The sequence below is a fragment of the Podarcis filfolensis genome, assembly GCF_964270895.1.
Source record: "Podarcis filfolensis genome assembly, chromosome: 3".
Taxonomy (NCBI): Eukaryota; Metazoa; Chordata; class Lepidosauria; order Squamata; family Lacertidae; genus Podarcis; species Podarcis filfolensis.
In genome coordinates, this window is record NC_139606.1 from 113,789,621 (window position 1) to 113,816,172 (window position 26,552).

Here is a 26,552-nt window from a genome sequence, read left to right on the forward strand (position 1 = left end):
TTCCCCTTACTTTTTAGGAGAAAAAATCTGCGTGTAATAGAGGGAAAAATACGGTAGCTACCCAAGCTGTGCTTCGATGGAGAACTGAACAGTTCTTCCCCAACCTCTGCAGTTTCAGGGGCCACACTGGGCTCTCTTATTTTGACTTCCGGTATCAGTCAGTTGGAGGGACGTGGATGGCACTGTGGGTTAAACCACAGAGCCTAGGACTTGCCGATCAGAAGGTTGGCGGTTCAAATCCCTGTGACGGGGTGAGCTCCCGTTGCTCGGTTCCTGCTCCTGCCAACCTAGCAGTTCGATAGCATGTCAAAGTGCAAGTAGATAAATAGGTAAACGGACGGGAAGGTAAACGGCGTTTCCGTGCATTGCTCTGGTTCGCCAGAAGCAGCTTAGTCATGCTGGCCACATGACCCAGAAGCTGTACACTGGCTCCCTTGGCCAATAAAGCGAGATGAGCGCCGCAACCCCAGAGTTGGGGTCCCTTTACCTATCAGTCAATTTTATTTCACATAGCCAAAGGCTGCCGCAATTTACACAGAATCATTCAACAATTAAAAGAAAATATGCTGGATTGATACAAAAAGCTTAAAACATTTATATTATCAGAACATTACCTACTCTAAACAGAGCTATAAAAGTACCTTAATATACAAGTTAAGACATCAAACAAAATTTATAAGCTAAAATTATCACATGGCCACTAATATATTAAAAAAATAATGTTAATTAATACAATGTGCAATTATATTCAGAGTTTGGTGATAAAGATAGAATATAGCTTGATGTAGATAGGGTCAAATAAATTCATCTCCTTTACAGTTGGTAGCTATCTTGGCGATATAATTTGCTCTAATTTTCCTAGCGGCAGTTGCAAAGAGTGCTACACGCCAGGTCACGTTCTTATCTGTGTCTGCGGGGAGATATAAAATGTCAGAGGGCTTCTGGCCAGGGGACCTTGTCATTATAGGTGCTAAAAATCTTTCTCTTGCTTCATTATATAAGGGGCAGTGCAAGATATAATGCATAAGGTCCTCTACTTTAGGACATCCCCTAACGCAAACACGTTCGTTTGTTGGTATGCCTCTGTGTCTCCCATCTCTATAAGCAGAGTTTATTGTATTTGATCGCAACTCTGTAAAAGCTTTCCGAAGTTGCAGAAAAGTCAATTCATTAAAATAAGATGTGTGTTCATAGGCCTCTCTAAGTTTAAAATATAATGGGGTGCATGTAGATGTGTACATAGAGTTTAGATCGTTTTTAGTTGCCACTGCCCTTATGGTTCGCTTAAAAATATTTTTCTGGCAATATAAGGGAAGTTCTTTGATCTTGGTCACTGCGAGGTGATATTTGCCCATCCGATGTACCCTAGTGACCAGTCACAGTCCCCTCCCAATAAATCGCCGTCTGTACTGCTTCTCTCCCTTAGCTCTTAGCTCCTGCTGTCAGGTTTAAAAGGCAGTAGTGCCCCCTAAGAGCTATTAGAACAGCTTGGTAGCCAAACTACCAGGGCATGCCTTCATCTGTGCACCTGTTCTGTAAGCCCCACAGTGTACCGTATTTTTCACTCTATAAGACGCACCAGACCACAAGACACACCTAGTTTTTGGAGGAGGAAAACAAGAAAAAAAATATTTTGAATCTCAGAAGCTGGAACAGCAAGAGGGATCACTGTGCAGTGAAAGCAGCAATCCCTCTTGCTGTTCTGGCTTCTGGCTGCGCAGCCTGCATTCGCTCCATAAGACGCACACACATTTCCCCTTACTTTTTAGGAGGGAAAAAGTGAGTCTTATAGAGCAAAAAATACGGTACTTCGCTGTGGGGCAGAGCTTGCATGGGCTGTGAATGGAGGAGGCTGTCGCTGCAGCAGAATAAGCAGCAGCTCACTTTGCTGTGCAGGCTTCCTTGATCTGCTTGACCTTCTTTCTTCTGCCTTAAGTTTATCGGCAGGCGAATAATATCAGCCTGTTGAAAGAAGGCATGAAGATCGAAGCTGCTCACGTGAGGAAGAAACAGCTCCACAATTACTTGCCTGCAGACGTCTTGCAGAAGAGAAAAAAGGTGAGCCCAAATTCTGGACTTTACATTTTATTTTTATTAAAAAAACAAACCCTTTAGTTGTAGGTCTGCGAACTTAAGCCAGTTTTTCTCAACAGAGTATGCCAGACATAAGCCAAAACATTGGTGGACCTGTGTTGAGAAGCACATCTACGGATGATGGCTGCTTGGGCAGGTACAGGGACGTAGGCGTTGGGACACAATCCAGGGCTCTTCCCCCTTTCAGCAGCATGGCAAAACCCAGCAGCAGTTCTTCAAAAGAAGCTGAAAGGTGGGCATTGTCTTAATACATTCTGTGTTGATGCATCAATGTTCCGTTGCTCTAGAAGCGTCTTAGTCCTGCTGGCCACATGACCCGGAAAGCTGTCTGTGGACAAACGCCGGCTCCCTCGGCCTGAAGTGAGATGAGCGCTGCAACTGTTGGGATATTCCGTTCCGCCTTAAGGAACAAGCATGATTGTTGTGTGTCACATGCCTGTTCACACTCCAGCACAGCTTGCTGGGAACTTCCGTTTGTGTATAGCTTTTGCTTTAGCTGTCTTGCTTTGGACACGAAGGAGATCAGACATGTTTCCTTTTGTCCTGATGTACGCTGAATAAACTGCTTGTAAATATGCTCACACAGCCTCTCCTGCCACTTCTGTTTGTGCAGCTTTTACTCTGCTGAGTAGCGTGCCTTAGCTTCTGAAGCTCAGGTCACAGATTCATGCTGAACCAAGGACTGGAGTTCACTTGGCACACTGGCCGGTGGGCTGGAGCCAGCTGGGGACCTGCCAATTGCCCCTTTTCCTTGGTTGCATGCTAACAGCAACCCCATAGTCGCCTTTAACTGGACTTAACCATCCAGGGGTCTTTTACCTTTTTAAAAAAATGTCAATGTTTGTACCATTTTCAAAGCCTCGCTGCTGTCTTAAGACCCAGGAATGCTCAGCCACTTCCATCTGGCAAAGAGGACTTGAGTGCATGAGAGCTTGTGCTATATTTGCTAATCTTTCAGGACGAGGGTGGCGCTGTGGTCTAAACCACAGAGCCTAGGGTTTGACAATCAGAAGTCGGCAGTTCGAATCCCCGAATCGGTCCCAGCTCCTGCCCACCTAGCAGTTCAAAAGCACATCAAAGTTCAAGTAGATAAATAGGTACCGCTCCAGCAGGAAGGTAAACGGCATTTCCGTGCGCTGGTTCTCCAGAAGCGGCTTGTCATGCTGGCCACGTGACCTGGAAGCTGTACGCCGGCTCCCTCAGCCAATTAAGTGAGATGAGCGCCGCAACCCCAGAGTCATCTGCGACTGGACCTAACGGTCAGGGGTCCCTTTACCTTTAAGGTGCCACAAGACTATGGGGAGGCCATTGTTGCAAGAGACTCCTGCAGCCGCTCCCGCATTTGATAATGCCTGGCGCTGGGACCATCAATTTTGAGTTCATTTCCCCAAGGCCAAATTCTTCCTATTGTTACACACAATCTTCTAAGCAGTAGCAAGATTCCAGGCACTCACCCAGGGTCTTGTTTCCTTTATGAATTCAGGTTGGTTCATGGAGGACACACAGATCAGCTTTGGAGATTCTGTAGCTCTGTGTGTTTGAGTCATGTTGGATTATTCTACCGCTGTAAAGACTTGGGTCTTTGCTGCCTTTTGAATCTACCTCCACTGTCAGAGGCAAGAGGCCTTTGAATACCAGTTGCCTGCAATCTCAGGTGTGGAGAGCGCTGTTGCATTCAGTTCCTGATTGCAAGCTTCCCAGAGGCGTTGACTTACTGTGAGAGTAGAGTGCCGCTTTAGATGGTCCCATGGCCTGATCCAGGAGCCTTTTCTTACGTTCTTAAATCTGCTTAATGTTAATTGACTGAACCGACTTACAGCAAAATCTTTTGTCTCTGTTTATTTGAACAGAAGTGGTATTTATGGTGACGTTGTGCCAGACCTATAGAGCCTAACACATGTCAAGACATGTTCCTTACCCAGGGAATTATCCTTACCCTTATTCCTACTTTACACAGGAATGCTGTCACTCAAAATACCACCATCTATACTAACAGAGAGAAACCACCGAACGTCCTTCAGCCTTTGATGTCTTCTCAAGGTTTGTCCATTCCGGTAGTTGGTCCACGTACTGTGTCTAAAATCTGAAAAATCATCTATTCTTTTTGGCACCCATCTGTCTCAAGAGACAAAGGAGTTTGCCTCCAGCGGTGAACTCAAACCTCTGGAGAATCACAGCACCTGCTGTGACTGCAGAGCCCAGTAACTCGTAACTGCAGCCTCCCGCGTCGTTTTCGCTACTATCCTTCATCCATTAAGATCCGAGGGTGGTTTGCAAAATAAAGTTTAAACAATACATTCATTAAAAAAAAAGAATTAAAATATTCAGTTGTTTAAAAAACATATATTCAAACCATAACTGCGCTGTGGCAGAAGAAGGCATTGGCGAGAGTTCTCTGTTGGAAGTCTATAAGTTAAAAACTTTAAAAGATTCTTCTTTTTTGCAGAGCCGGATTCCACAGTTGCAGATAACATGGCTGCACCTTCTCCAAGCACCTACAATATCTCCAAGGCTGTAGAGCCAGATGTGGCCCCCACAACTGCCCATAACAATCAGCAGCATCTGGATGGAGTGGCTTCTGCAAGCGTGAAAAACATTTCCGTGAATAAAAGAGGCCACGCACCTGCCTTGCAAGACGGGTTCAAACGACTGAAAGATGTAGGAACGGCAAGTACCTGGTCAGAGTGGCCTGATGTTACATGACAGATGTTGAAACAATGCCTAGGATTGCAGCCTCATACTGATGGAAGCATGCATAGGGGTAGGGAGGGAAGAATCCTGACTTCTGAATACTCAACTCCGTTCAGACTTCGCAGAGGCCTTTAACAGGTTTTTACAGCACAAGTAACACAACTTGCCTGAAGGGCTCCAGAAGCAGATTTTAACACGACTTGCGTTTGCTGCCTTGAAGGAACCTCCAACCTTTTCCACTTTTGTGTAGTAGCTATAGAGCCAAAAGGACTGGATCAAATGTCAGCTGAGCAGCACTGGGTGGATATAGGGAGAAACACTTTCTATTTTCTCTTGGGAGAAAAGCAATGACAAACCTAGACAGCATCTTAAAAAGCAGAGACATCACCTTGCCAACAAAGGTCCGTATAGTTAAAGCTATGGCTTTCCCAGTAGTGATGTATGGAAGTGAGAGCTGGACCATAAAGAAGGCTGATCACTGAAGAATTGATGCTTTTGAATTCTGGTGCTGGAGGAGACTCTTGAGAGTCCCATGGACTGCAAGAAGATCAAACCTCTCCATTCTGAAGGAAATCAGCCCTGAGTGCTCACTGGAAGGACAGATCCTGAAGCTGAGACTCCAATACTTTGGCCACCACATGAGAAGAGAAGACTCCCTGGAAAAGACCCTGATGTTGGGAAAGATGGAGGGCACAAGGAGAAGGGGACGACAGAGGACGAGGTGGTGGGACAGTGTTCTCGGAGCTAATAACATGAGTCTGACCAAACTGCGGGAGGCAGTGAAAGACAGGAGTGCCTGGCGTGCTCTGGTCCATGGGGTCACGAAGAGTCAGACACGACTAAACAACTAAACAACAACAACACTTTCTATTGTAGCTGTGATAAGTCTTAGGAATGCTGTAAAAGGCTATTTCACATGGCTTCCAGACAGATTTCACCTTAATGGTGTCTCCAGATCCTTCATGGTTGCTATGAGGCTGCAGTCTTAAAGCCCATTTATTCCAAAGTCCACTCTTATTCCTTTGGAGTGGGCATGCCTTGTTTTGTGCTTCAAGATTTTGAAGTTGCATGTGGGGGGATAATAATTGCACAACATTACAGACATATCTGCTTCTGGCTGTAATTCACTGTTCATTGTCTTTAAATACTGACTCGGTTCTTCTTCTTCTGGTCCCTTTAGCGCAGCCTCGGAGACACCGCGCTGGTTCCAACTTCTGGCACATTAAGATCACAGGTACTGTATGGAGCACCCTTAGAGAGAGATAGATAACTTGATTCACATTAGCCAATGGCCATAGCAACAGTAAAACATTACAGTATGCGCAGAAAAGGAAATTTGATATAAAAGCACAATTTAACATCCTAAATCAGCCGTCAGTTAGTGGCCCTTATTCTGATTGCCCCTGTTATGAACCTAGCAACCTTTGCTGTTATCTGCTCATTTTGATCTGATAGAAGAAAGGACATTGTGGCAGTGGTTGAGCGCCCTGGGATGGTTAGTACGAGTGGGGTGATGATCTCGTTCCTCAGGTCTTTGTAGAGAGTACAGGACAGGAGGAAGTGTGCCGATGTTTCGGTGCTACCATCTCCACAGGGGCAAAGGACGTTTCTCAGGCGGGATCTTTTGGAATCGACCCTCAAGTACCGCAGATGGCAAAACATCCAGTCTTGCAAGTGTAAAAGCACGTCTGTATTTTGGGATAATAAGTTTGTGCAGATATGGGGCCATAGAATCAAAATGGAGAGGTGGAAACTGAACATACCAAGGGCAGAATTTCCTTATGGTGGCCAGGTTGTTCTGATGCTCGATATCTTTTAGACATTGACCAATTAGACCGTTTGCTTTAGTGGGGCCCATAGTGAGTAGGTGTTGTGGGGATAGGCCACAAGAGTGAAGTTTTTGAAAGACTGTTTTAAGCCAGGCACTTTTATGGGAGTCTTGAAGGTACTAGGGATAGTAAACCGGGGGGGATTTGAGTTTAGGCGGAGCCAGAAGTTAAGAATTTTTTGCCAAGTCCATACTTCTACTGAAGGGAGACCTGCCTCCAGTCGCAATGATTTGTTTGGGACGCATGGCAGTACAGAAAAAAATCTGCCTTAGAAACTTTGATTGAACAGCTTCCAAAGTGCTAAGGTGGTTACCAGTCCAAATCTGAGCCCCGTATAGTAGCCATGCTGGGGGTTTAGCTTGGAAGACTTCTAGGCCCCTTAGTTTTAAAAGAAGAACCAGAAATGGAGATATAGTTTCTAGTGTCTAAAGGCCTTAAACATTTACTTGACAGCCACGTATTTTCTTTACCCCTAAAAATTAGTGCCAAACATTTGCTTTTGGTGATACACATGTTCAAATCCCAAATTTCAGCCTCTCGAGAGCTTCACTTCCTAGACGTGGGGTTAAATTCGTGTTAAAAGACCCTGATAATAAAATATAAAAAACGTAACACTCAGCTATGTTACTTAAGTAGAAGAATAGAAGCTGAGCATTGGAAGGTGAAAAACACAGCAGCGCAGGATCAGTGCCAGGGTCCACGGATGTGTCTTCGTACCTGAACTCCTGGAATCTCAGCTTCACACATCTGATTTCCATTTTCCTTTCGCAGCGGCTTTCCAGTAAAGAGTTACCAGATTCATCCTCTCCGATTCCAGCAAGCGGAGTTCGTGTTGTTAAAAACTCCATCAGGCTGACGCTCAACCGATAGCAGGCGCCTCTTCGGGCAATGTTAAGTGCAATGTGTTTTTAATGGCTGCTGCAATATTATTTCGTTTCACATGTCATTCTGAAAGCATATTACTTGGGCTGTAACAGTTGGACTTACTTGGAAAAAATATTCTAAGCAATTGAAAAGGTGCCCAGATTCAGTAACATCCATATGTGTGTTTGTGTATCTCACTCTTGCACGTGTTTGTAGTTGCCCTGGGTGTTGGAGATCCTAAATCTCTTAAATCTCTCTTCTCAAGAGGCCTTCTCTTTAAAATGCCCTAATAGGATGTGTGTCTTGAACTATAACACAGCCTGATTCATACTTCAGAAATATTCTTTACCTTATATGCAGACTTAACTGATGGATTAAGCTACTAAAACGTGTGTGTGTGTGTGTAAAGGTAAAGGGACCCCTGACCATTAGGTCCAGTCGTGGCCAACTCTGGGGTTGCGGCGCTGATCTTGCTTTATTGGCCGAGGGAGCCGGCGTACAGCTTCCGGGTCATGTGGCCAGCATGACTAAGCTGCTTCTGGCGAACCAGAGCAGCACACGGAAACGCCATTTACCTTCCCACCAGAGCGGTACCTATTTATCTACTTGCACTTTGATGTGCTTTTGAACTGCTAGGTTGGCAGGAGCAGGGACCGAGCAACGGGAGCTCACCCTGTTGCAGGGATTCGAACTGCCGACCTTCTGATCAGCAAGTCCTAGGCTCTGTGGTTTAACACACACAAAACTTAACCAGTTGCCAATCAGCAGCACCATAAAACAGCAATGTATTTAAAAGGTGTCTTAGTTATTCCATCCATGCGGGCGACACCTAAAGCAGGGATGGGGAGCTGTAGGGCGAGTGCAGCCACGAGGCCCTCCCCATCTGGGTTACAGCCTCGTCACCTTGGCTTTCCTTGTACCTGCCCAGCAATGACACTGTGTTTAAAAGCTTCCATTTGTTCCAACGGACACTGTTTTTAAGCCTAAGTACTGGATGGAGGGGGGCGCAGGTGGCGCTGTGGGTTAAACCACAGAGCCTAGGACTTGCCGATCAAAAGGTAGGCGGTTCGAATCCCCGTGACGGGGTGAGCTCCCATTGCTCGGTCCCTGCTTCTGCCAACCTAGCAGTTCAAAAGCACTTCAAAGTGCAAGTAGATAAATAGGTACCGCTCCGGCGGGAAGGTAAATGGCGTTTCCGTGCGCTGCTCTGGTTCGCCAGAAGCAGCTTAGTCATGCTGGCCACATGACCCGGAAGCTGTCTACGGACAAACGCCAGCTCCCTCGGCCTATAGAGCAAGATGAGCGCCGCAACCCCAGAGTCAGTCAGGACTGGACCTAATGGTCAGGGGTCCCTTTACCTTTACCTATAGAGTGCCTACATTCTGCATGGACTGATTGCATGGCAACATGTAGCATGCAGCTGCAGTGCAGCACAGTTGAATGTAGGTCAAGCTGTTGTACCTGTTATCTAATACTAAAGAGTGCTTGTAGACTGATGATCAGGCAGCATAGATTAAGGGTATGAGTCTTATGCCTACTGATTGATTTCATTTCATACATAATTTATTCCTTTTGATTGCTTTAGATACCGTATTTTTGCTCTATAAGACTCACTTTTTCCCTCCTAAAAAGTAAGGGGAAATGTGTGTGCATCTTATGGAGCAAATGCAGGCTGCACAGCTATCCCAGAAGCCAGAACAGCACTGAGCAGTGATCCCTCTTGCTGTTCTGGCTTCTGAGATTCAGAATATTTTTTTTCTTGTTTACCTCCAAAAACTAGGTGCGTCTTGTGGTCTGGTGCGTCTTATAGAGCGGAAGATACGGTACCTATCAGGTCCATAAATTACCATATAGCATATATTCAACACAAAAAACAATGACAGTTGTTGTTGACAAAGGACAGATGGACATATAAAGGGCTCCATTACCTTCAGTAGCTTACGGCCTCCTCAAACCTAAATCCAGCCCTGGGAGGGAGGGGAGAGAAAGGAGTGGAGGAGGGTGTGTGTGTGTGTGTGAGTGTGAGAAAGAGAAAGAGAGAGCGCGAGCAGAAGTGTGTGTGTTTGGTGGTTCCTGTTCCAGGCTCTGCTGGCAGATTTCTCCCCAGGGAATGTGGCCCTTGAGATGGGAGGGAGGGGAAAAGGTGCCCTATCCCTGATTTAAAGCAGGAAGATAGGGGCCACAGCTAAATGGTGGTGCACCTCCAGCTAAGATCTCAGTTAGGAAAGTCCTATGCCTGACATCGTGGATCGCTGCCATGCAGGTAAGTGGAGTCTAGCCAAGTTCTGAGCTCAGTGGATTGCGCAATGCAATGCAATGCACCTTATCTTTGTTTAAACTGATTTAATCTTCTGTAAATTTCACTCTGCAGGTGCTGCACCATCTGAACTGCTGCCAAAAATATATATATTCCAAGATGCTATTGCCCAAAATCCATGGCCCCGTGTGCCTGTGATTTGGATATTTGTTCCCTTGGACTGTGTCTACTTCATGTTCACTGTGCGGATGCATAGCTTCATTTTAAGTCTCGTGTTGTCTTGAGTGGAAAACGTCTTTTGTTATAAAAATCAAAAAAAAAATGTCTTGTGCCTATTTTTCCCGAAAGGGGTGTCATGCAGACAGCTTGGCTATGGTGGACTTACACTGGATCCCCCAGTAGCACAGGCAGTCTGGATCTCCCCCCTTAAAACATATTCTTTACACAGTTGGCAGCTCTAATCAGGAAACCCACGAGCAATTTTAGCGGCGTGGAAAGGTGGAGACCGCTCCACTTAAACTGATAGATTTCATGAATTAGGTGATTCTTGTGAAATTGATTGGAATAATTTTACGCACAGGAGAATCTGTGTGTGTCAAGGGTGCTTCTCCTTTTGAAAGGCAAATTTGTAGAATTAGGCACCTATACCTATGCACTGTGTTCATGTTCCATAAAAACTGCTTCCCATGGAGGCACACAAAATGAAAACCTGGGACACAATCCACCCATAGTTTAAGAACATAAATGCTCCATGGATCATAGTGAGAGTTGAGCATGGCTTTCTCTCACTACTCCTCTTCCCTGTCCTATTTGAAATCCATGAGAGTTAAATGTGATTCGGTTTTAATTGGATTGCACTCTGGTTTTTTTTTTTAAAAAAATTAAAATTCAAGCAAAAACTTAAATCTGCCACAATACTGAATTGTCTAGAATAATTTCTGACACTTGAATTTTGGAACGGTCTGAAGGCTTTGCTGTATGGCCTTAACACAAGTAATTTGGATTGTGAGTTTTATTGGCTGAAATCTCAAAACTATTGCTCGTATCTTGTCCAGATTATATAAAATTCCTGACCTGCCTTTTTTAGTTTACCTATTTTTTGTCAACTGTGACTATGAATGCAGGCAGGGCTGGAATATTGAGTTTTACTGGAGTCTGGACAACGTACTATTATGAATAACTTGCCTAGAATCAACACTGCCCAATTTAACACCACTGCACTCATGTTGCCAAACTATCTCCCAAAATTTGCTCTCCACTCTCAAATCAATCTCCAGAAGTGTTAGGAACAAATACTGTTTACAAATCTTAAATTACGTGTTGTCTTGTGTTTTTGTAATGCGGGGGAAAAAAGATAATGTATATTCAGAGTATTTTTGTATGTATTGTAAAATATCATCTTTTCAAAGAAAAATTTAAAAAACTCTAGTCTCTCATCTGCTTTGTTTGTGTGTGGTCAGAGACCCAATTACACTTCGACCTAGTTAAAATGTCGCCCAACTGGTAACTTCCCCCTAAACTGTCATTCTGATGCAATTCCTTTTTATTATTGCAATCAGGAGTATAGAAAGCACCTCTTTACTTAGAATGCCAGTAAATGCAGCTTCTGCTAAGCATTTGTGGTAGAAGTTGCATCTCCCAATCAGTATCCAAGCTGTGGAGTTGCTGTTTCACAAGACTAATTCCCAGCATGGATAAATGCATGCATGTGTTATGTGCTAAGAGCTGGTGTAAGAGTGTCTAAGGCAGCGGTTCTCAACCTGTAGGTCCCCAGATGTTGTTGGGCTACAACTCCCATCATCCCTGAGCTCTGGCCTTGCTAGCTAGGGGTGATGGGAGTTGTAGTTCAACAACATCTGGGGACCCACAGGTTGAGAAAGGCTGGTCTAAGGGATGCAGACGCCTTTGACTAAAATTCCACCTTTCAAAAGCTATTAGAATATGGGGGCTAATCATAGCTGTCAACTTACAGATTTGAAAATAAGGGACCAGCAGCCAAATGAAGCCTTAAATGGTGGTTCCCATAGTGCAGCAACCCGGAAAAGGGGATGCAGCAAGGAAAACCACCGTCACCTCTCTGCTGGGAAGCGCTGAGCAAAGGCCAGTCCCCAGGCAATGCGGCCGATTTGATTGACACAAGGCATGCCAGCTCCACCCCCTAGTCGTTCTTAGACTCCTTATTGGGTGAGCAACACAGCCAAGCAACACAGTTGGAGCCTCCCTCCTCCCTGGCTGGCAGGGAGGGAGGGAGAGGAGCTGCTTCCTTTGAAACCTGGGAAATTTAAGGGACATCATCAATAAGGGACAGCAGCGGGACACGGCGCTAGGATAAGGGAGTTTCCCGCCAAATAAGGGACGGTTCACAGCTATGGGGCTAATGCCAATCTTCACAGATAGGCTGCTGGGATGATACAGAAGCAATGGGGGGTTAGGATTGGGTCAACTGAAAAGGCCCTTAAGTCACACTGTTGAGTAGATCCACTGAATTAATTGGGTATGGCCAACTTCAACGCATTGACTCATGCACACTTTTGCTTGTCTCATTCCTAGAAAGCACGGATCCAACCAGTTTTCTGTTTGCCCCACCACTTTCCCCAGGGAAACCTGCTCTTCACCATTGAATGGGAGCAAGCGCCAATCTACAGAAAACCCAGTTGACATTTGCTCCCATTCAGCAGGTGTGTGTGGACAAGACTTTAATTGGATCTTCAACGAGTATGACATAGCTGGATGCAGCCCCGTGACTTCTTGAAAGTAGGGCAATTGGGAGTGGTGTTAGTTGGCGACTATGGCACACTTGGAAGTTTTAACATTTTGGTAGTCCATGTGTTTACAGCAGTGATGGCCAAACTTTGCCCTCCAGCTCTTTTGGGGCTACAATTCCCATGATCCCTGACCACTGGTCCTGTTAGCTAGGGATGATGGGAGTTGTAGTCCCAAAACAGCTTGGAGGGCCAAGTTTGGCCATCACTGGTTTACAGCATAGAGTTGTTTCTGCAGCATACCCCAGTGAGTAACAGCGAAAAATTTCAAAACTAACCCTAGATATGTGAAAGCAGTCCAAACTGGATGTTACTGTAGCAAAAACAATATCTTAAAAGATACTGTTTGCATCTAGGTGTGCAGATGTAGCAGTGGGCATATTAGACCCAACAGAACACCCAAAACGGCAAACCTGGCTTTTGAAGAAGGGAGCAACCCATCCCAAAACGAGCTGGCTATGCACTTATTCTTGGATCACCAATTCAACACTACCTGTGTCTTGCCTAGATTAAGTTTGGAAGTGGATTGGATAAGAATGAATGAACAACCTTGGGGTCTCGGTTCACAGTCATACTCCCTTGGCTCCAATTTAAAACAAAGCAAACACTCGGTTCTTTCGCCATACCAGTCGTACCTGGGTCCAAATCTTTTACTCCTTCCATGTAAAGTGGCACAGGAGACAACAGGAGTGCCTGTGGTACCTTATAGAATGCTGGGCATAGCAGACTCCTACTAGCACATTCTGCAACTTGATGCATTTTAGCACTGTGTGCTCCCCATTTGTCAATGTGCAATGGTGTTGAAAGCTGCTGAATGGTCTAGGTTGGACATGGGTAGGCAAACTAAGGTCCGGGGGCCGGATCCAGCCCGCGGGCGGTCTGGGAATCAGCATGTTTTTACATGAGTAGAACCTGCCCTTTTATTTAAAATGCATCTCTTGGTTAATAATAATAATAATAATAATTTATTATTTATACCCCACCCATCTGGCTGAGTTTCCCCAGCCACTCTGGGTGGCTTCCAATCGAGTGTTAAAAAAAATACAGCATTAAATATTAAAAACATCCCTAAACAGGGCTGCTTCAGATGTCTTTTAAAGATAAGATAGCTGTTTATTTCCTTCACATCTGAAGGGAGGGCGTTCCACAGGGCAGGCGCCACTACCGAGAAGGACCTCTGTCTGGTTCCATGTAACCTCGCAATGAGGGAACCACCAGAAGGCCCTCAGAGCTGGACGTCAGTGTCTGGGCAGAACAATGTGGATGGAGACGCTCCTTCAGGTATACTGGACCGAGGCCGTTTAGGGCTTTAAAGGTCAGCACCAACACTTTGAATTGTGCTTGGCAACGTACTGTGAGCCAATGCAGATCTCTCAGGACCGGTGTTATGTGGTCCCAGCGGCCACTCCTAGTCACCAGTCTAGCTGCCGCATTCTGGATTAGTTGCAGTTTCCGGGTCACCTTCAAAGGTAGCCCCACGTAGAGCGCATTGCAGTAGTCCAAGCGGGAGATAACTAGAGCATGCACCACTCTGGCAAGACAGTCTGCAGGCAGGTAGGGTCTCAGCCTGCGTACCAGATGGAGCTGGTAGACAGCCGCCCTGGACACAGGGTTACTTGTGGGGCATAGGAAAATTTGTTCATTATTATTTTTTCAAAATATAGTCCGGCCCCCCACAAGGTCTAAGGGACAGTGGACCGGCCCCCTGCTGAAAAAGTTTGCTAACCCCTGGTCTAGGAGAACCTAACAGGGTCGCATGTGACCCTTCTAAGCCTGGTTCCATACTAAAGCAACTTTACTGAGCATGTCCAATGGTCAGGGATGATAGGACCACCATAAGTCCCCTACCCCCTTCACCAAGGTGACCAGAGCACGATGCTTTGGGACTGAAACTCCACCTAAGCAACTTGCCCAAGTGTGGAATATTTGCGACTCAATAGTAATTATTGAGCTCCGAGGGAATCTCATGAGAACTTTGAAAATAAACAATACAAGCCTCCAGTAGTCTCATTTTAATGTGGCTGGTCTATCATCCTCGTTTAGGCACCCATTAGCAATTTCCATAATCCCAATCAGCTAGCTCCACCCGGAAAGATTTTGCAAGCCAGGAAGGATAAGTTGAGCATGCCGCTAATAGGCTTCCAGCAGGAATCTGGTAAACATCCTCAGGTTGCATAAACTGATAATATCCGTATTGATATAATGAGGTGGTGATCTGGGCACAACTTGGTACCATTGGAATTGTAACTTAAGCAAATACTCCTAAAGTCCTTCATGCATGAAATTACTAAGTGGTCACAGCAGGTTCCTCCCCTCCCAACAACCAAGGTCCAGATTGTAAACCCCTTACTACCTGGAAAAGATTTCATAGGATCATAGAATCATAGAATCATAGAGTTGGAAGAGACCACAAGGGCCATCGAGTCCAACCCCCTGCCAAGCAGGAAACACCATCAGAGCACTCCTGACATATGGTTGTCAAGCCTCTGCTTAAAGACCTCCAAAGAAGGAGACTCCACCACACTCCTTGGCAGCAAATTCCACTGTCGAACAGCTCTTACTGTCAGGAAGTTCTTCCTAATGTTTAGGTGGAATCTTCTTTCTTGTAGTTTGGATCCATTGCTCCGTGTCCGCTTCTCTGGAGCAGCAGAAAACAACCTTTCTCCCTCCTCTATGTGACATCCTTTTATATATTTGAACATGGCTATCATATCACCCCTTAACCTCCTCTTCTCCAGGCTAAACATGCCCAGCTCCCTTAGCCGTTCCTCATAAGGCATCGTTTCCAGGCCTTTGACCATTTTGGTTGCCCTCCTCTGGACACGTGCTGGCTCAACAGCACCAGGGAGAAAAGATAAATAGACCCAAAGAAACCATTCATGTAGAACCAGGAGACACTGAGGGAGGAGTGGCTCCCTTTTGGTCCTCTATATGCTGGTGGACTGCAACTTCCATATCCTTTATTACTGGCCAGGCTTGCTGAAATCACAGCAGTTGTACAGAATCCCACTTCCAATACCATTTGTGCCAGCAAAAGTTTTGGAGCGGGCGCACTTCTTCATTTCCAATCCATGCATGTCCCATAACACCCTGCTGAAATCCTGCAACTTTTTTTTTTTATACTACAGATGCTGTGGTTTATGTTAATTTTTTGTCTCCACCCCCATCGTTCTGCCCGGACACTGAGGTCCAGTACTGAGGGCCTTCTGACAGTTCCCTCACTGTGAGAAGCTAAGTTACAGGGAACCAGGCAGAGGGCCTTCTCGGTAGTGGCACCCGCCCTGTGGAACGCCCTCCCACCAGATGTCAAAGAGAACAACAACTACCAGACTTTTAGACAACATCTGAAGGCAGCCCTGTTTAAGGAAGCTTTTAATGTTTGAGGCATTACTGTATTTTAATATTGTGTTGGAAGCCGCCCAGAGTGGCTGGGGAAACCCAACCAGATGGGTGGGGTATAAATAATAAATTATTTTTTATTATTATTATTATTATTATTATTATTATTATTATTATTTATTACGCTTTATTTTAGAGCATCACAGAACCACGAACAAAGCGGAATAATGTGTGGACAGTCCAGTATGAATCCACCACTATTGCACTATTATTGTGTCAATGGCATGTTGCGAAATAAATCTGTAAAAATTGGGGGGGGGGAGGAGCAACACCCACCTTTGGGGCCCTCTGAACCTGTCACAAAGCCTGCAGCATGGTAATATCACAAGGCTTTGAACTTCAACAGTTACACACTCCAGTACCAAGTTTGCTAAATTCATCTGTTTTTTCACCTCAGCCAAGAAATAATCAGACCCACTTCTATAGGGACCTTCTGGTTCTTAAAATGCAGCCTCTTGCACTGGGGAACAGACACAAAACTTAACAGCCCTCAGCTCACTGGGAAGGAAAGAAATCCTTTTTGGGGATGCCTTGACTCCCATGTTAGCCCTGGGAAAAGACTGCCAGGCCAGATGCTTTCCTTCAACGCTTACAGGTGAGGCTCACCTCACCTGCCCAAGGTTGTCACACAAACTCCTCCCTTTTTTATGGCATCAAGAGTGCTGATGAAAACCAGGGAACAGGTGCTATGAAGAAACTTGCTGATGAGGTTGTTTCCTCCTCTGTCAACACCAGCGTTTCTCATTTAGAACGCTTACATCCATTGCGTTACAGAAGAAAGTTCTCACAGCAGTTTATATAGCATAAAATGGGGGGGGGGGACGGACAGGCAGGCGACACCAGCAGCTCTTGAAAGTGACTGTGGAGGTGGAGGAAACCATTGGATGTGCTGGAGGGACATGGGGAGAGGGATGGGGAAGCTCCTCATTGCTGTTATTGCCTTGGCAGAGGTGTCTCACAGAAAACTACCGTATTTTTTGCTCTATAAGACTCACTTTTTCCCTCCTAAAAAGTAAGGGGAAATGTGTTATGGAGCAAATGCAGGCTGCGCAGCTATCCCAGAAGCCAGAACAGCAAGAGGGATTGCTGCTTTCACTGCGCAGCGATCCCTCTTGCTGTTCTGGCTTCTGAAATTCAGAATATATTTTTTTTCTTGTTTTTCTCCTCCAAAAACTAGGTGCGTCTTGTGGTCTGGTGCGTCTTATAGAGCGAAAAATACGGTACTTTATACTGAGTCAAACCAATGGTTCATCTGCTTTTGTATTGTCTACATTGATAGGCAGTGGCTCTCCAGGGTTTTGGGAAGGAGTCTGTCAGCCTTGTGGTCTAAACCACTGAGCCTCTTAGGCTTGCTGATCGGAAGGTCGGCGGTTCGAATCCCTGCAACGGGGTGAGCTCCCGTTGCTCTGTCCCAGCTCCTGCCAACCTAGCAGTTCGAAAGCACACCTGTGCAAGTAGATAAGTAGGTACCACTGCGGCGGGAAGGTAAACGGCGTTTCCATACACTGGCTTCCGTCATGGTGTTCCGTTGCACCAGAAGCGGTTTAGTCCCAGAAAACTGTCTGTGGACAAACGCCGGCTCCCTCAGCCTGAAAGCAAGATGAGTGCCGCAACCCCATAGTCGTCTTTGACTGGACTTAACCGTCGGGGGGTCCTTTACCTTTTACCTTTTTACCTTGTCAGCCCTGGGACCTTCTGTATACAAGACCAGGTGTTCTACCACTGAGCTATATGTTCCACTACAGTGGTACCTTGGGTTACATACGCTTCAGGTTACAGACTCCGCTAACCCAGAAATAGTACCTCGGGTTAAGAACTTTGCTTCAGGATGAGAACAGAAATCGTGCTCCAGCAGCGCAGTGGCAGCTGGAGGCCCCATTAGCTAAAGTGGTGCTTCAGGTTAAGAACAGTTTCAGGTTAAGAACAGACCTCCGGAACGAATTAAGTACTTAACCCGAGGTACCACTGTATTCTCTTTGGGTCAAAGACTGATGTAATCTCCACAAGGAGATTACAAGCCCCCAGTTAAGGTGTTAGGAAGAAAGAATGAGTAGCAGCAGTGAAGTTTGGTAGCTGCAGTAGGAGAAACCAACTTCAACATTGGCACCCATCCACAGAGCACAAACATGACAGCCTGTGCTAGGAGCGGCAGGAGGCAAAGGGGTTATTATTTATTTGCATATTTATCATCAGCACTTTCCTACTAACACATCAAAGCGGCATACAGCATGCAGTCACAAAATCGGTAAAAAAGCATCTATTAGAAACATAATTAAATACCAGTTGGCCTTTGAAAAAGAGAACATTCATATTGCAGGGGCCTGCGTAAACAAAATAGTTTTCAAAAGATGCCTGCAAGACGAGAGGGATGGTTATTTGCTAATATGGATCAGGAGGAAACAGAAGCTCAGCCAAAGCTGAAATCCCTTAATTGCTCTTCTCAGAATTCGAATGTATTCAAAGTGAAAGCTTTGAATATTGGCTGTGTTTCAGCAAACTACAGCTCACTTTCGTAGTCACGCCACAGGAACTATTATTGGGGTTAACCTACTTTTACTAATCTAAATATTGGGATGGGGGAAAGAGAAGAGCTCCAACACTTCCAGACCATAGCTATTTTGCAGATGGGATTCAAGTGGCAAATTTAGGTCGCCCAGCAGAAATGGATTTTCTGCTCTTGCACAATGGAATTCACTTCCAAAATAAATCAGGTTTCCCCTGCGCCCCAGTAAAATAAAAGTGATTGGAAAGTGTGGGGCAAACAACTGCTTGATGTGACATCATATAGCAGCAGTGGGGAATCTCCCCATTTGGCCCTCAAGGCCATTTTGGTCAGGCCAGGCCACACCCACCTGCTTGGACTGCCATACATATATGATGTCAGGTGTGAATGAACTTTATTACGGTCTCAGACCAGAATTTTTAAAAAGCATATAGATAAAATAGCAGTTAGGATTTTTTAAACCGATAATTGTTAGAGCAAATGAGGACAAGGAAACAGGCATAGGATAAAACTTCTGGATAAAATACAAGATTAAATACGGAAAATGGATGGATAAAAAACTGATAATTAAAACAGATAAGAACTAAAAACAAACAAAGACACACACAGTTAAAACAACTGTAAGAGGCTGCAGAGTAGAAGCCTCTTAAATGGAGGACACTCACAACATTAGAAACTGCTGTGCAAATATGGTTAAAACAGACAATTAAAACAATGTACAACACTAAATTTAGCAACTATGTACAACAATAAACTGTCCCAGGGAGTTGACTCAGAATCACCCATGGAACCAGGTTTGGGGCTTTTCATGCCGGACTATTTTGAGTTGGGCGATGGTCTGCGCCTACAGATCTGCACACAGAATCTGGCGACCATCCAGGTCATCTTCCGATCTTTGCCTATGTCAGGTGTGGGGCAGGTCAAGATGTAGGTGAGCCAAAAGGGTTTGCAGACACTGCAGTTCAGCTGAACCTGCACATCCTGTCTGTAGTGTCCTGAATGGCTCTTTGCAAGGCCCGACAATCAGCTAAACATTGCAAACAACCAGCTAGTCATTGTAGAGGGCTCTGGCCAGCATTTTGAAGCTCCAAGAGTCATCTGATCATCAACATTTCAAAGCACTATGCACCACACTGGGCTTTGCAGCATCAGGTGATTAACAGGTGGGAACCCATCCCCCTGTGGACCCATCCCCCTGTCAAACCTGTCCCACAATGGTTGGGGGAAAATAAGGGTCCAGCTCGCAAGACCCATTGGACAACCCTCCCCACAGACAAATCAGGATGATTGCTCGATAACCAGGTTGTCTGAAAGTGACCACCAGGGATGTTTAACTTGTGTATTTCCAGCAGGGCCCATGGGTGAGTTGTTTTGCTACAAACAGCTTTTTTTATAGCCTTTACCGTGGTTGTTGAGAAGACAGCACTGCATGGTTTGGAGTCCATGTTGTTCATTACCATGGTTTCCTGGCAGTTCTCATGCCACACTCATCTCATGCTGAGAAAATGTACAAATCAAGATCTTGAGGCATCAGTCCCACCAGCTTTTGACTAAATAGGTCATGGTGGCCTTTCAGCCTCCTTTGTCAGTATGTCTGTCTAAGGCAGCCATTTCAGAATCCTCACTCCATGAACACTGCAAGCTAAACTGGAGTAAAGGTAAAGGGACCCCTGACCATTAAGTCCAGTCGTGACCGACTCTGGGGTTGTGGTGCTCATCTCGCTTTATTGGCCGAGGGAGCCGGCGTACAGCTTCCAGGTCATGTGGCCAGCATGACTAAGCCGCTTCTGGCGAACCAGAGCAGCGCACGGAAATGCCGTTTACCTTCCCGCCGGAGCGGTACCTATTTATCTACTTGCACTTTGACGTGCTTTCAAACTGCTAGGTTGGCAGGAGCAGGGACCGAGCAACGGGAGCTCACCCCGTCGCCGAGATTCGAACCGCTGACCTTCTGATCGGCAAGTCCTAGGCTCAGTGGTTTAACCCACAGCGCCACCCGCGTCCCTTCTAAACTGGAGTGCTTTCCCCAGTTGGTAGTTGATAGTTTCTCTGCCTCTTCTGTGTGTGCTTTGGAAGACTGGCACAATATATAATCTATCCTTCCCCATTACATGGCACTGGCTTAATGATGCAATAAAAGGTGCATCACTGTGATGGCGTGGAAGTGGTGTATCTAAAGAATGGAGGAAGAACAGATGGGAAGCTGGACGGCTGTAGCTTTGTCTGCAGGCAGTTCCAGATTCAGTCCCTAATCTCCAGGTAAGACTTTGAGGAACTCTCTTCCTTAAACGCTTGTAGTAGACAATATTGAACTAATAGTCTGGCCCATTGCTAAAATAGATGGAAAGGTATGAGAGACGAAATTACCCCATTATTATTATTGTTATTAATTTATTTTTTATAGCACCCTGTACTCACAGGTCACAGGGCGGGCCGTTCACAGCAGGATAATATCTTCATACAATAGGATTGTATTATTAGAGGAGGCGGATTATTGGAAGCGAGTGCCTCAAATATAGGTTTCAACAAGCAACGCTTGGATTGAGCCCAGACTGATTTCTCCTTGCCAGCAATGGCCTTGAGAACTTCAAGAGATAACCAAATGAAAAGAAATGTAGGCTGGGGAAAATGAAAGTTGTGTCATGCGTGGCTTTAGGTACTCTTCGTACCGTGTGCCACAACTGTAATTATAATACCACCAATCCTATTGAACGAGTAGGGCATTTCCACAGCTTGTGCGCTGAAGGCAAGATTCTGTGTTGATTTGTTTTGACGGGAAACGTACCAATAAGCATACCAGCTTGCATATTTCCTCACAAGTTACATAGGAACCTGTGTGGCAAGAAATGTTTAAAAACGAGGTCCTGCGCAGCTCATTGTGTGATCTTTGGTGCTCAGAAAGATGGATGCAAAGCACTTTATGACACATACAGCAAACTTTGTTATTTTTGACTCACGCACAGCTACCAATTCTATATGCCTAATATATAGTTTTGTTTTCTATCTTTTAATTCTGGCCGGCTGTTAGAATTGTTCTATTTTATATACGGTACCTTATAAAATGAAATCATAATAATACAGTGGTACCTCGGGTTAAGTACTTACTTCATTCTGGAGGTCCGTTCTTAACCTGAAACTGTTCTTAACCTGAAGCACCACTTTAGCTAATGGGGCCTCCTGCTGCCGCTGCGCCGCCGGAGCACGATTTCTGTTCTCATCCTGAAGCAAAGTTCTTAACCTGAAGCACTATTTCTGGGTTAGCGGAGTCTGTAACCTGAAGCGTATGTAACCTGAAGCATATGTAACCTGAGGTACCACTGCAAACTTTACTGAAGAAAAAGAGGAGGAGGAAGAGGAAGAGGAGGAGAAGGAGCTCCTATCTCTACAGGGCTCGCATTTTCCCAGCAGTAGTTGTGTACTGAATCTGATTTATTGCTGGAAGAATGAAAACTGAACTTTGTGGCTGCAGTTTGAGAGCAAGGTGGGGCTTGAAATATGTTCTTGTTTATTTACCCACTCACCCTGCAGCTCCATGGAAATCAATCACTCCTTTTGTATTGAGGATAGTATTATGGGATTGCTTTACTGCAGAGGCAGAGAAACTGGTGAGGGAGAGGGCGTGGAATCAATTTGCAGTTGCATTCTGTTGCGTGTCGAGGTCCCCAGGGCCACCCCAATAACTCACACATCACACAGAATTTTTTGTTTAAGATTTTTGGCATAATTTTGGCCACAACTTTATTAAAATACAAATTTGTGAGTGGTTGCTTAGGCATTGGTTGCAACTATCTGCCGCCCCATGGGGGACAGACTGACATTCCACACAATGCGAAAGTCAGGAAAGGGGAATACACTTGGGGTAGCGACGGAGCAGGGAACCTGCCCTCACCCCAAATGCAACCAGCAGCTCATTGCTATGGCCCGAGCCCCCTTGACAGGGTGGACAAGCAATAGTTAGCCCCCAATTCCTTTAACGGAATCCCTTGCAGCAGCAGCATTAGAGGGGCAGGCACAGCCAATCCATGCCCCTCAACCAACCAAACCGTAAACCAATGCCTAACCGCAATCTTACAAGTTGTGACGATTTGCTACGCAGTAGGCAAAAACCAAATGGCCCCAGCCAATCAGCCAGATGGACAAAATTCCTACCGGGCCCCTGCCCCAAGAGCAGACGACCCCATGACAGGCATAGCAAGGTCAAAGCGAACAACCCTAATTCTAGGGAGGGGGGGACAGGCAATCCGATGCACGGTTGAAAAGAGGAAGCCCTAGCCTCGTACAAGGAGTTTTAGCACTTCTGGCTGTCAATCAACAAATGGCAACATTAACTTCTTCCCAACAACAAGGGAAGCCCCAATCGCATCAGTGGCCAACGGTCAATTAGCCCGCCCCCAACTTTGGAGTGTCCTGGTGGCCCCCACCGCAACACGTGCTCTCCATGAAGGAGAACACGCTTTCTCCCAGCGGCCACCCCAGAGGTCCATAGGAAGCCTGGAAGTAGAGCCTAAGAGCAACAGCAGCTGAATCCACCTTTGATTCTCAGCAACAGCTATTCAGAGGCATTTGCCCCTTCCAACATTACAATTCCCAGCACTTTTAATAAACTGGGTGCATGTGTGTGCTTTAAATCTACATTGTGTACACAGCCAAAGTTTCCTTTCACCATCCTCATCCTGCCCAAATCACAGCTCGTAACTAAAAACATTTCTCCAGCCCTTCCTCATGCAAGAATCTTCCTCAAGTGGATTGGCAACCTATCTCTCTCATTTGGAAAGGAAAACTGGTGAGAAGCTATGAAAAAAATTGCAAACCTTTAAAAAAACCATTTCAGGTGTTCATTAACTAGGATGGCCATGTGCCCTGCTTTACAGAGGACAGGTCTCCTACTTCAAGGCCTGCCTGGTCCAAGTCTGGTTTAACTCCAGAAAAGGAGAACAGATGAGACCCTGAAGTAGCCAATTAGCTCCTGATTACAGCCTTCCCCATTATGGTGAAATGTAGGGAACCTTTTAATGTTCAACAGACCATTGTATTTTAATATTTTGTTGGAAGCCGCCCAGAGTGGCTGGGGAAACCCAGCCAGATGGGCGGGGTATAAATAAATTATTATTATTATTATTATTATTATTATTATTATTATTATTATTATTATTATTATTTATTACATGCAGGTCCCGCTTTATGACCGTTTGCTCTGTAAAAATCCCCTTATCCTCCATTTTAATTTCCCACAATGCCCCAGCACAATGCTATGCCAGGGGCATTGTGGGAAATTATAATGGATACCCGCCTCTGCTGCTAGTGCCAATGCTGGGCCCCACCCTGTCAATGGGACTCTGTCGGTTACCCTGGGATGCAGGTGCTAGGTCAGGTTTAGGGCTAGTGTTTGTTGCCCCTCGCGGCAGAAATACCACCACCATCACAGAGCCTCTCTTTCTGACTCCTTATCATGCCCCTTGCCTCTTTGCTTTTTGAGGTTGCTTGCGATGTAAGCCTCTTGAAGTGAGGCTGAACACATCCACCCACCTGCCCACATCAAAGCTAGTACAGCAACAGTGATCTTTTGGCAGTGTGGGGGTGGACAGTCTACACGTCACTGGCAGAAATCTGAAAATGTCAAAGGATGGCCACGGTTAAGATTTTTGCCCCGATGGCACACGCCAGTCAGACTGGGGACGGGACGTTTCTCTCACAGCTGCTGTTTTATTTATTTTTGTCATCGCAATCAGCTGTGTGTGTATGTGTGTGCTGTCATCTCTCAAGGCAGCAAGCAACGATAAGGTAAATGCAATAAAACACCAACTATAAAGTGGGAAAAATGGGTATCTTCCAGGAATTAAAACAGCAGGCCCTGCCTCGTTTCCCCTCGTGAAACTGGACCCACAGAGAAACAGGGCTTTGTAACCATCTTGGTCATTGCCTGGTCTGCTCCCCCAGTTAGCAAGTGTGTGTCATCGGTCCAACACAACAAGGGCAGGAGGAGACAAGCATCACCTCCTATTTGCCAACAGACTGCGGTGGAGACGGCATGTGGTGGGGGGCTGCTGAAGACGAAGTAGCTCTGGCCTCCAAGTAGCATGCCTCAGCTATCACTTGTCACCGCAGTAACAGCAGCAGTAGCTGGCAATGCATTCCTGTAGTTCCTGGCGCCTGAGGCAGTCTCCTCACCTTGCCTCATGGGTGGGCCGGCCCTGACTAGGGTAAAGCATATGTATACTAGTATACTAGCATATACAATGGTACCTCAGGTAACATACGCTTCAGGTTACAGATGCTTCAGGTTACAGACTCCGCTAACCCAGAAATAGTACCTCGGGTTAAGAACTTTGCTTCAGGATGAGAACAGAAATCGTGCTCCGGCGGCGTGGCAGCAGCAGGAGGCCCCATTAGCTAAAGTGGTGCTTCAGGTTAAGAACAGTTTCAGGTTAAGTACAGACCTCTGGAACAAATCAAGTTCTTAACCCGAGGTACCACTGTACTAGTGAAAATATGCAATTTATATGAGGGGGAAGTTGCTTGACAAGAATTGGTATACAGGGATACTTCCGGTTGTGAATGGGATCTATTCCGGAGGTCCAGCCGCATCCAGGGGAATTTGCAACTGGAGGAGCGCTTCTGCACATGCGCGTGCGGCGAAACCCGGAAAAATACTTCCGGGTTTGCCGCATTCGCATCCCGAAGTTTACGTATCCAGAGGGAGGTACGACTGTATTAGACAATATTCCTTACAAAAATGTGTATATCAGGAGGTATCATGCCTAAAGCTGATGGATTTTCACGAGGATTTTTTTTTAATCACAAACTGATGTAGAAACATGGAGAAATGAACTGAAGTGGAAAAACGGGAACTCAATATGGGGATGCCACTCTCTGCAGCAACCTCGACTTTCTTAACTGTTATGTACTAAGCAGGTAGGATCCTAGAATGCAACAACTGATTGGCTTGCAGGAAAAGACCAATCAGGCTCCAGGAGGGAAGCAGAATCAACCAGTCAGACGGGACTCATTGTGTAAATAATGTACAGTGGTACCTCTGGTTGTGAACGGGATCTGTTCCGGAGGCCCGTTCACAACATGAAAAGAGCGCAACCTGAAGCGCCATATCTGTGCAGGTGCGTGGCATGATTTGGCGCTTGTGCGCATGCGCAAAGTGCGATTTAGTGCTTCTGCACATGCGCGAGCGGCAAAACCCGGAAGTAACCCTTTCCGGTACTTCCGGGTCACCGCGGGACATAACCTGAAAGAACATAACATGAAGCAAATGTAACACGAGGTATGACTGTATATAAAAGCCTGAGGTTTGGGGGCAATTCAATCACTGTTTTACAAGCTGCAATAAAGAGCATGAAATCACTACAGGGCTCCGGGTATAGTTCATTAACCATATTCTTTTGCCCTTTTCTCCATCGGAAAATCCTACGTACTTACTCCCAAGGCCCATGCTGACGCTCAGAACAGTAGCCCTGGCTTACTACAGCAAAAGCCACTTTGGATGGGAGAGATTACCAAAGCAAGGTGGGGGAGGACATAGCTAACCCTTCTCCCACCGACCATTTCCTCACTCCGTGCCATCTCCCCAAGCAGTTACGCATACACACAAACTGTTATGTACTGAGTTGAATAGGATCCAAAAGGCAGCAGTCTGATTGGTCCTAGAACAATAGGATTCAGAATGCAGCAGTCTGATTGGTGCTAGAACAATGCAGCAGTATGATTGGTTGGCAGGAACCACCCAATCATGCTCCAGATAGAAGTGAATCCACAACCTGGCTTACAGTAGAATTCCGGAATTAGCCAATCATGTGCAGCCCATTGTGTAAATAATGTATATAAAGCAGATACTTTGAGGGGACTTTCATTCATTCCTCCTCACCACTATGAGCTGAATAAAGAGCATGAAATCACTTTGCGACTCTGAGTATATTTCACAAGCCCTGCAAAGTCTTTTTGAGGGAATTATTCCTCACCAGGAAGCTAACCTGGCTATTTCAGGAATTCGAATCCTCGGTTATATCTTAACACTTGCTGAATCCAGGGGTTCAAAGGGTCTCGGCGTTTGGCCTACTCCCCCCCCCCTCCGTGCACCCTACTCAAGCTCACAAAGCTATGTAATACTATTTTATAATATAGGGTTTTTAATTTAAAAAAAAAAA

The 26,552-nt window shown here is 45.7% G+C and overlaps 1 protein-coding gene and 1 long non-coding RNA gene across 2 annotated transcripts in view; one reads left to right on the forward strand and one right to left on the reverse strand.

The window, feature by feature from the left end:
* PAPOLG (poly(A) polymerase gamma) overlaps positions 1 to 9,125 on the forward strand; it is a 44,149-nt gene extending 35,024 nt beyond the window's left edge. The window contains exons 16-22 of the mRNA XM_083605136.1: positions 1,937 to 2,058; positions 2,154 to 2,326; positions 4,052 to 4,134; positions 4,541 to 4,761; positions 5,966 to 6,019; positions 7,386 to 7,877; positions 9,064 to 9,125. Of these exons, the coding sequence (XP_083461262.1) occupies positions 1,937 to 2,058; positions 2,154 to 2,326; positions 4,052 to 4,134; positions 4,541 to 4,761; positions 5,966 to 6,019; positions 7,386 to 7,484 (752 nt within the window). The 3' untranslated portion in view covers positions 7,485 to 7,877; positions 9,064 to 9,125. The remainder of the gene's footprint in view (positions 1 to 1,936; positions 2,059 to 2,153; positions 2,327 to 4,051; positions 4,135 to 4,540; positions 4,762 to 5,965; positions 6,020 to 7,385; positions 7,878 to 9,063) is intronic.
* The window catches only part of LOC310758873, a 536,128-nt gene that overhangs the window by 462,507 nt on the left and 47,069 nt on the right, over positions 1 to 26,552 (reverse strand). The gene's annotated exons all lie outside the window — the stretch shown is intronic.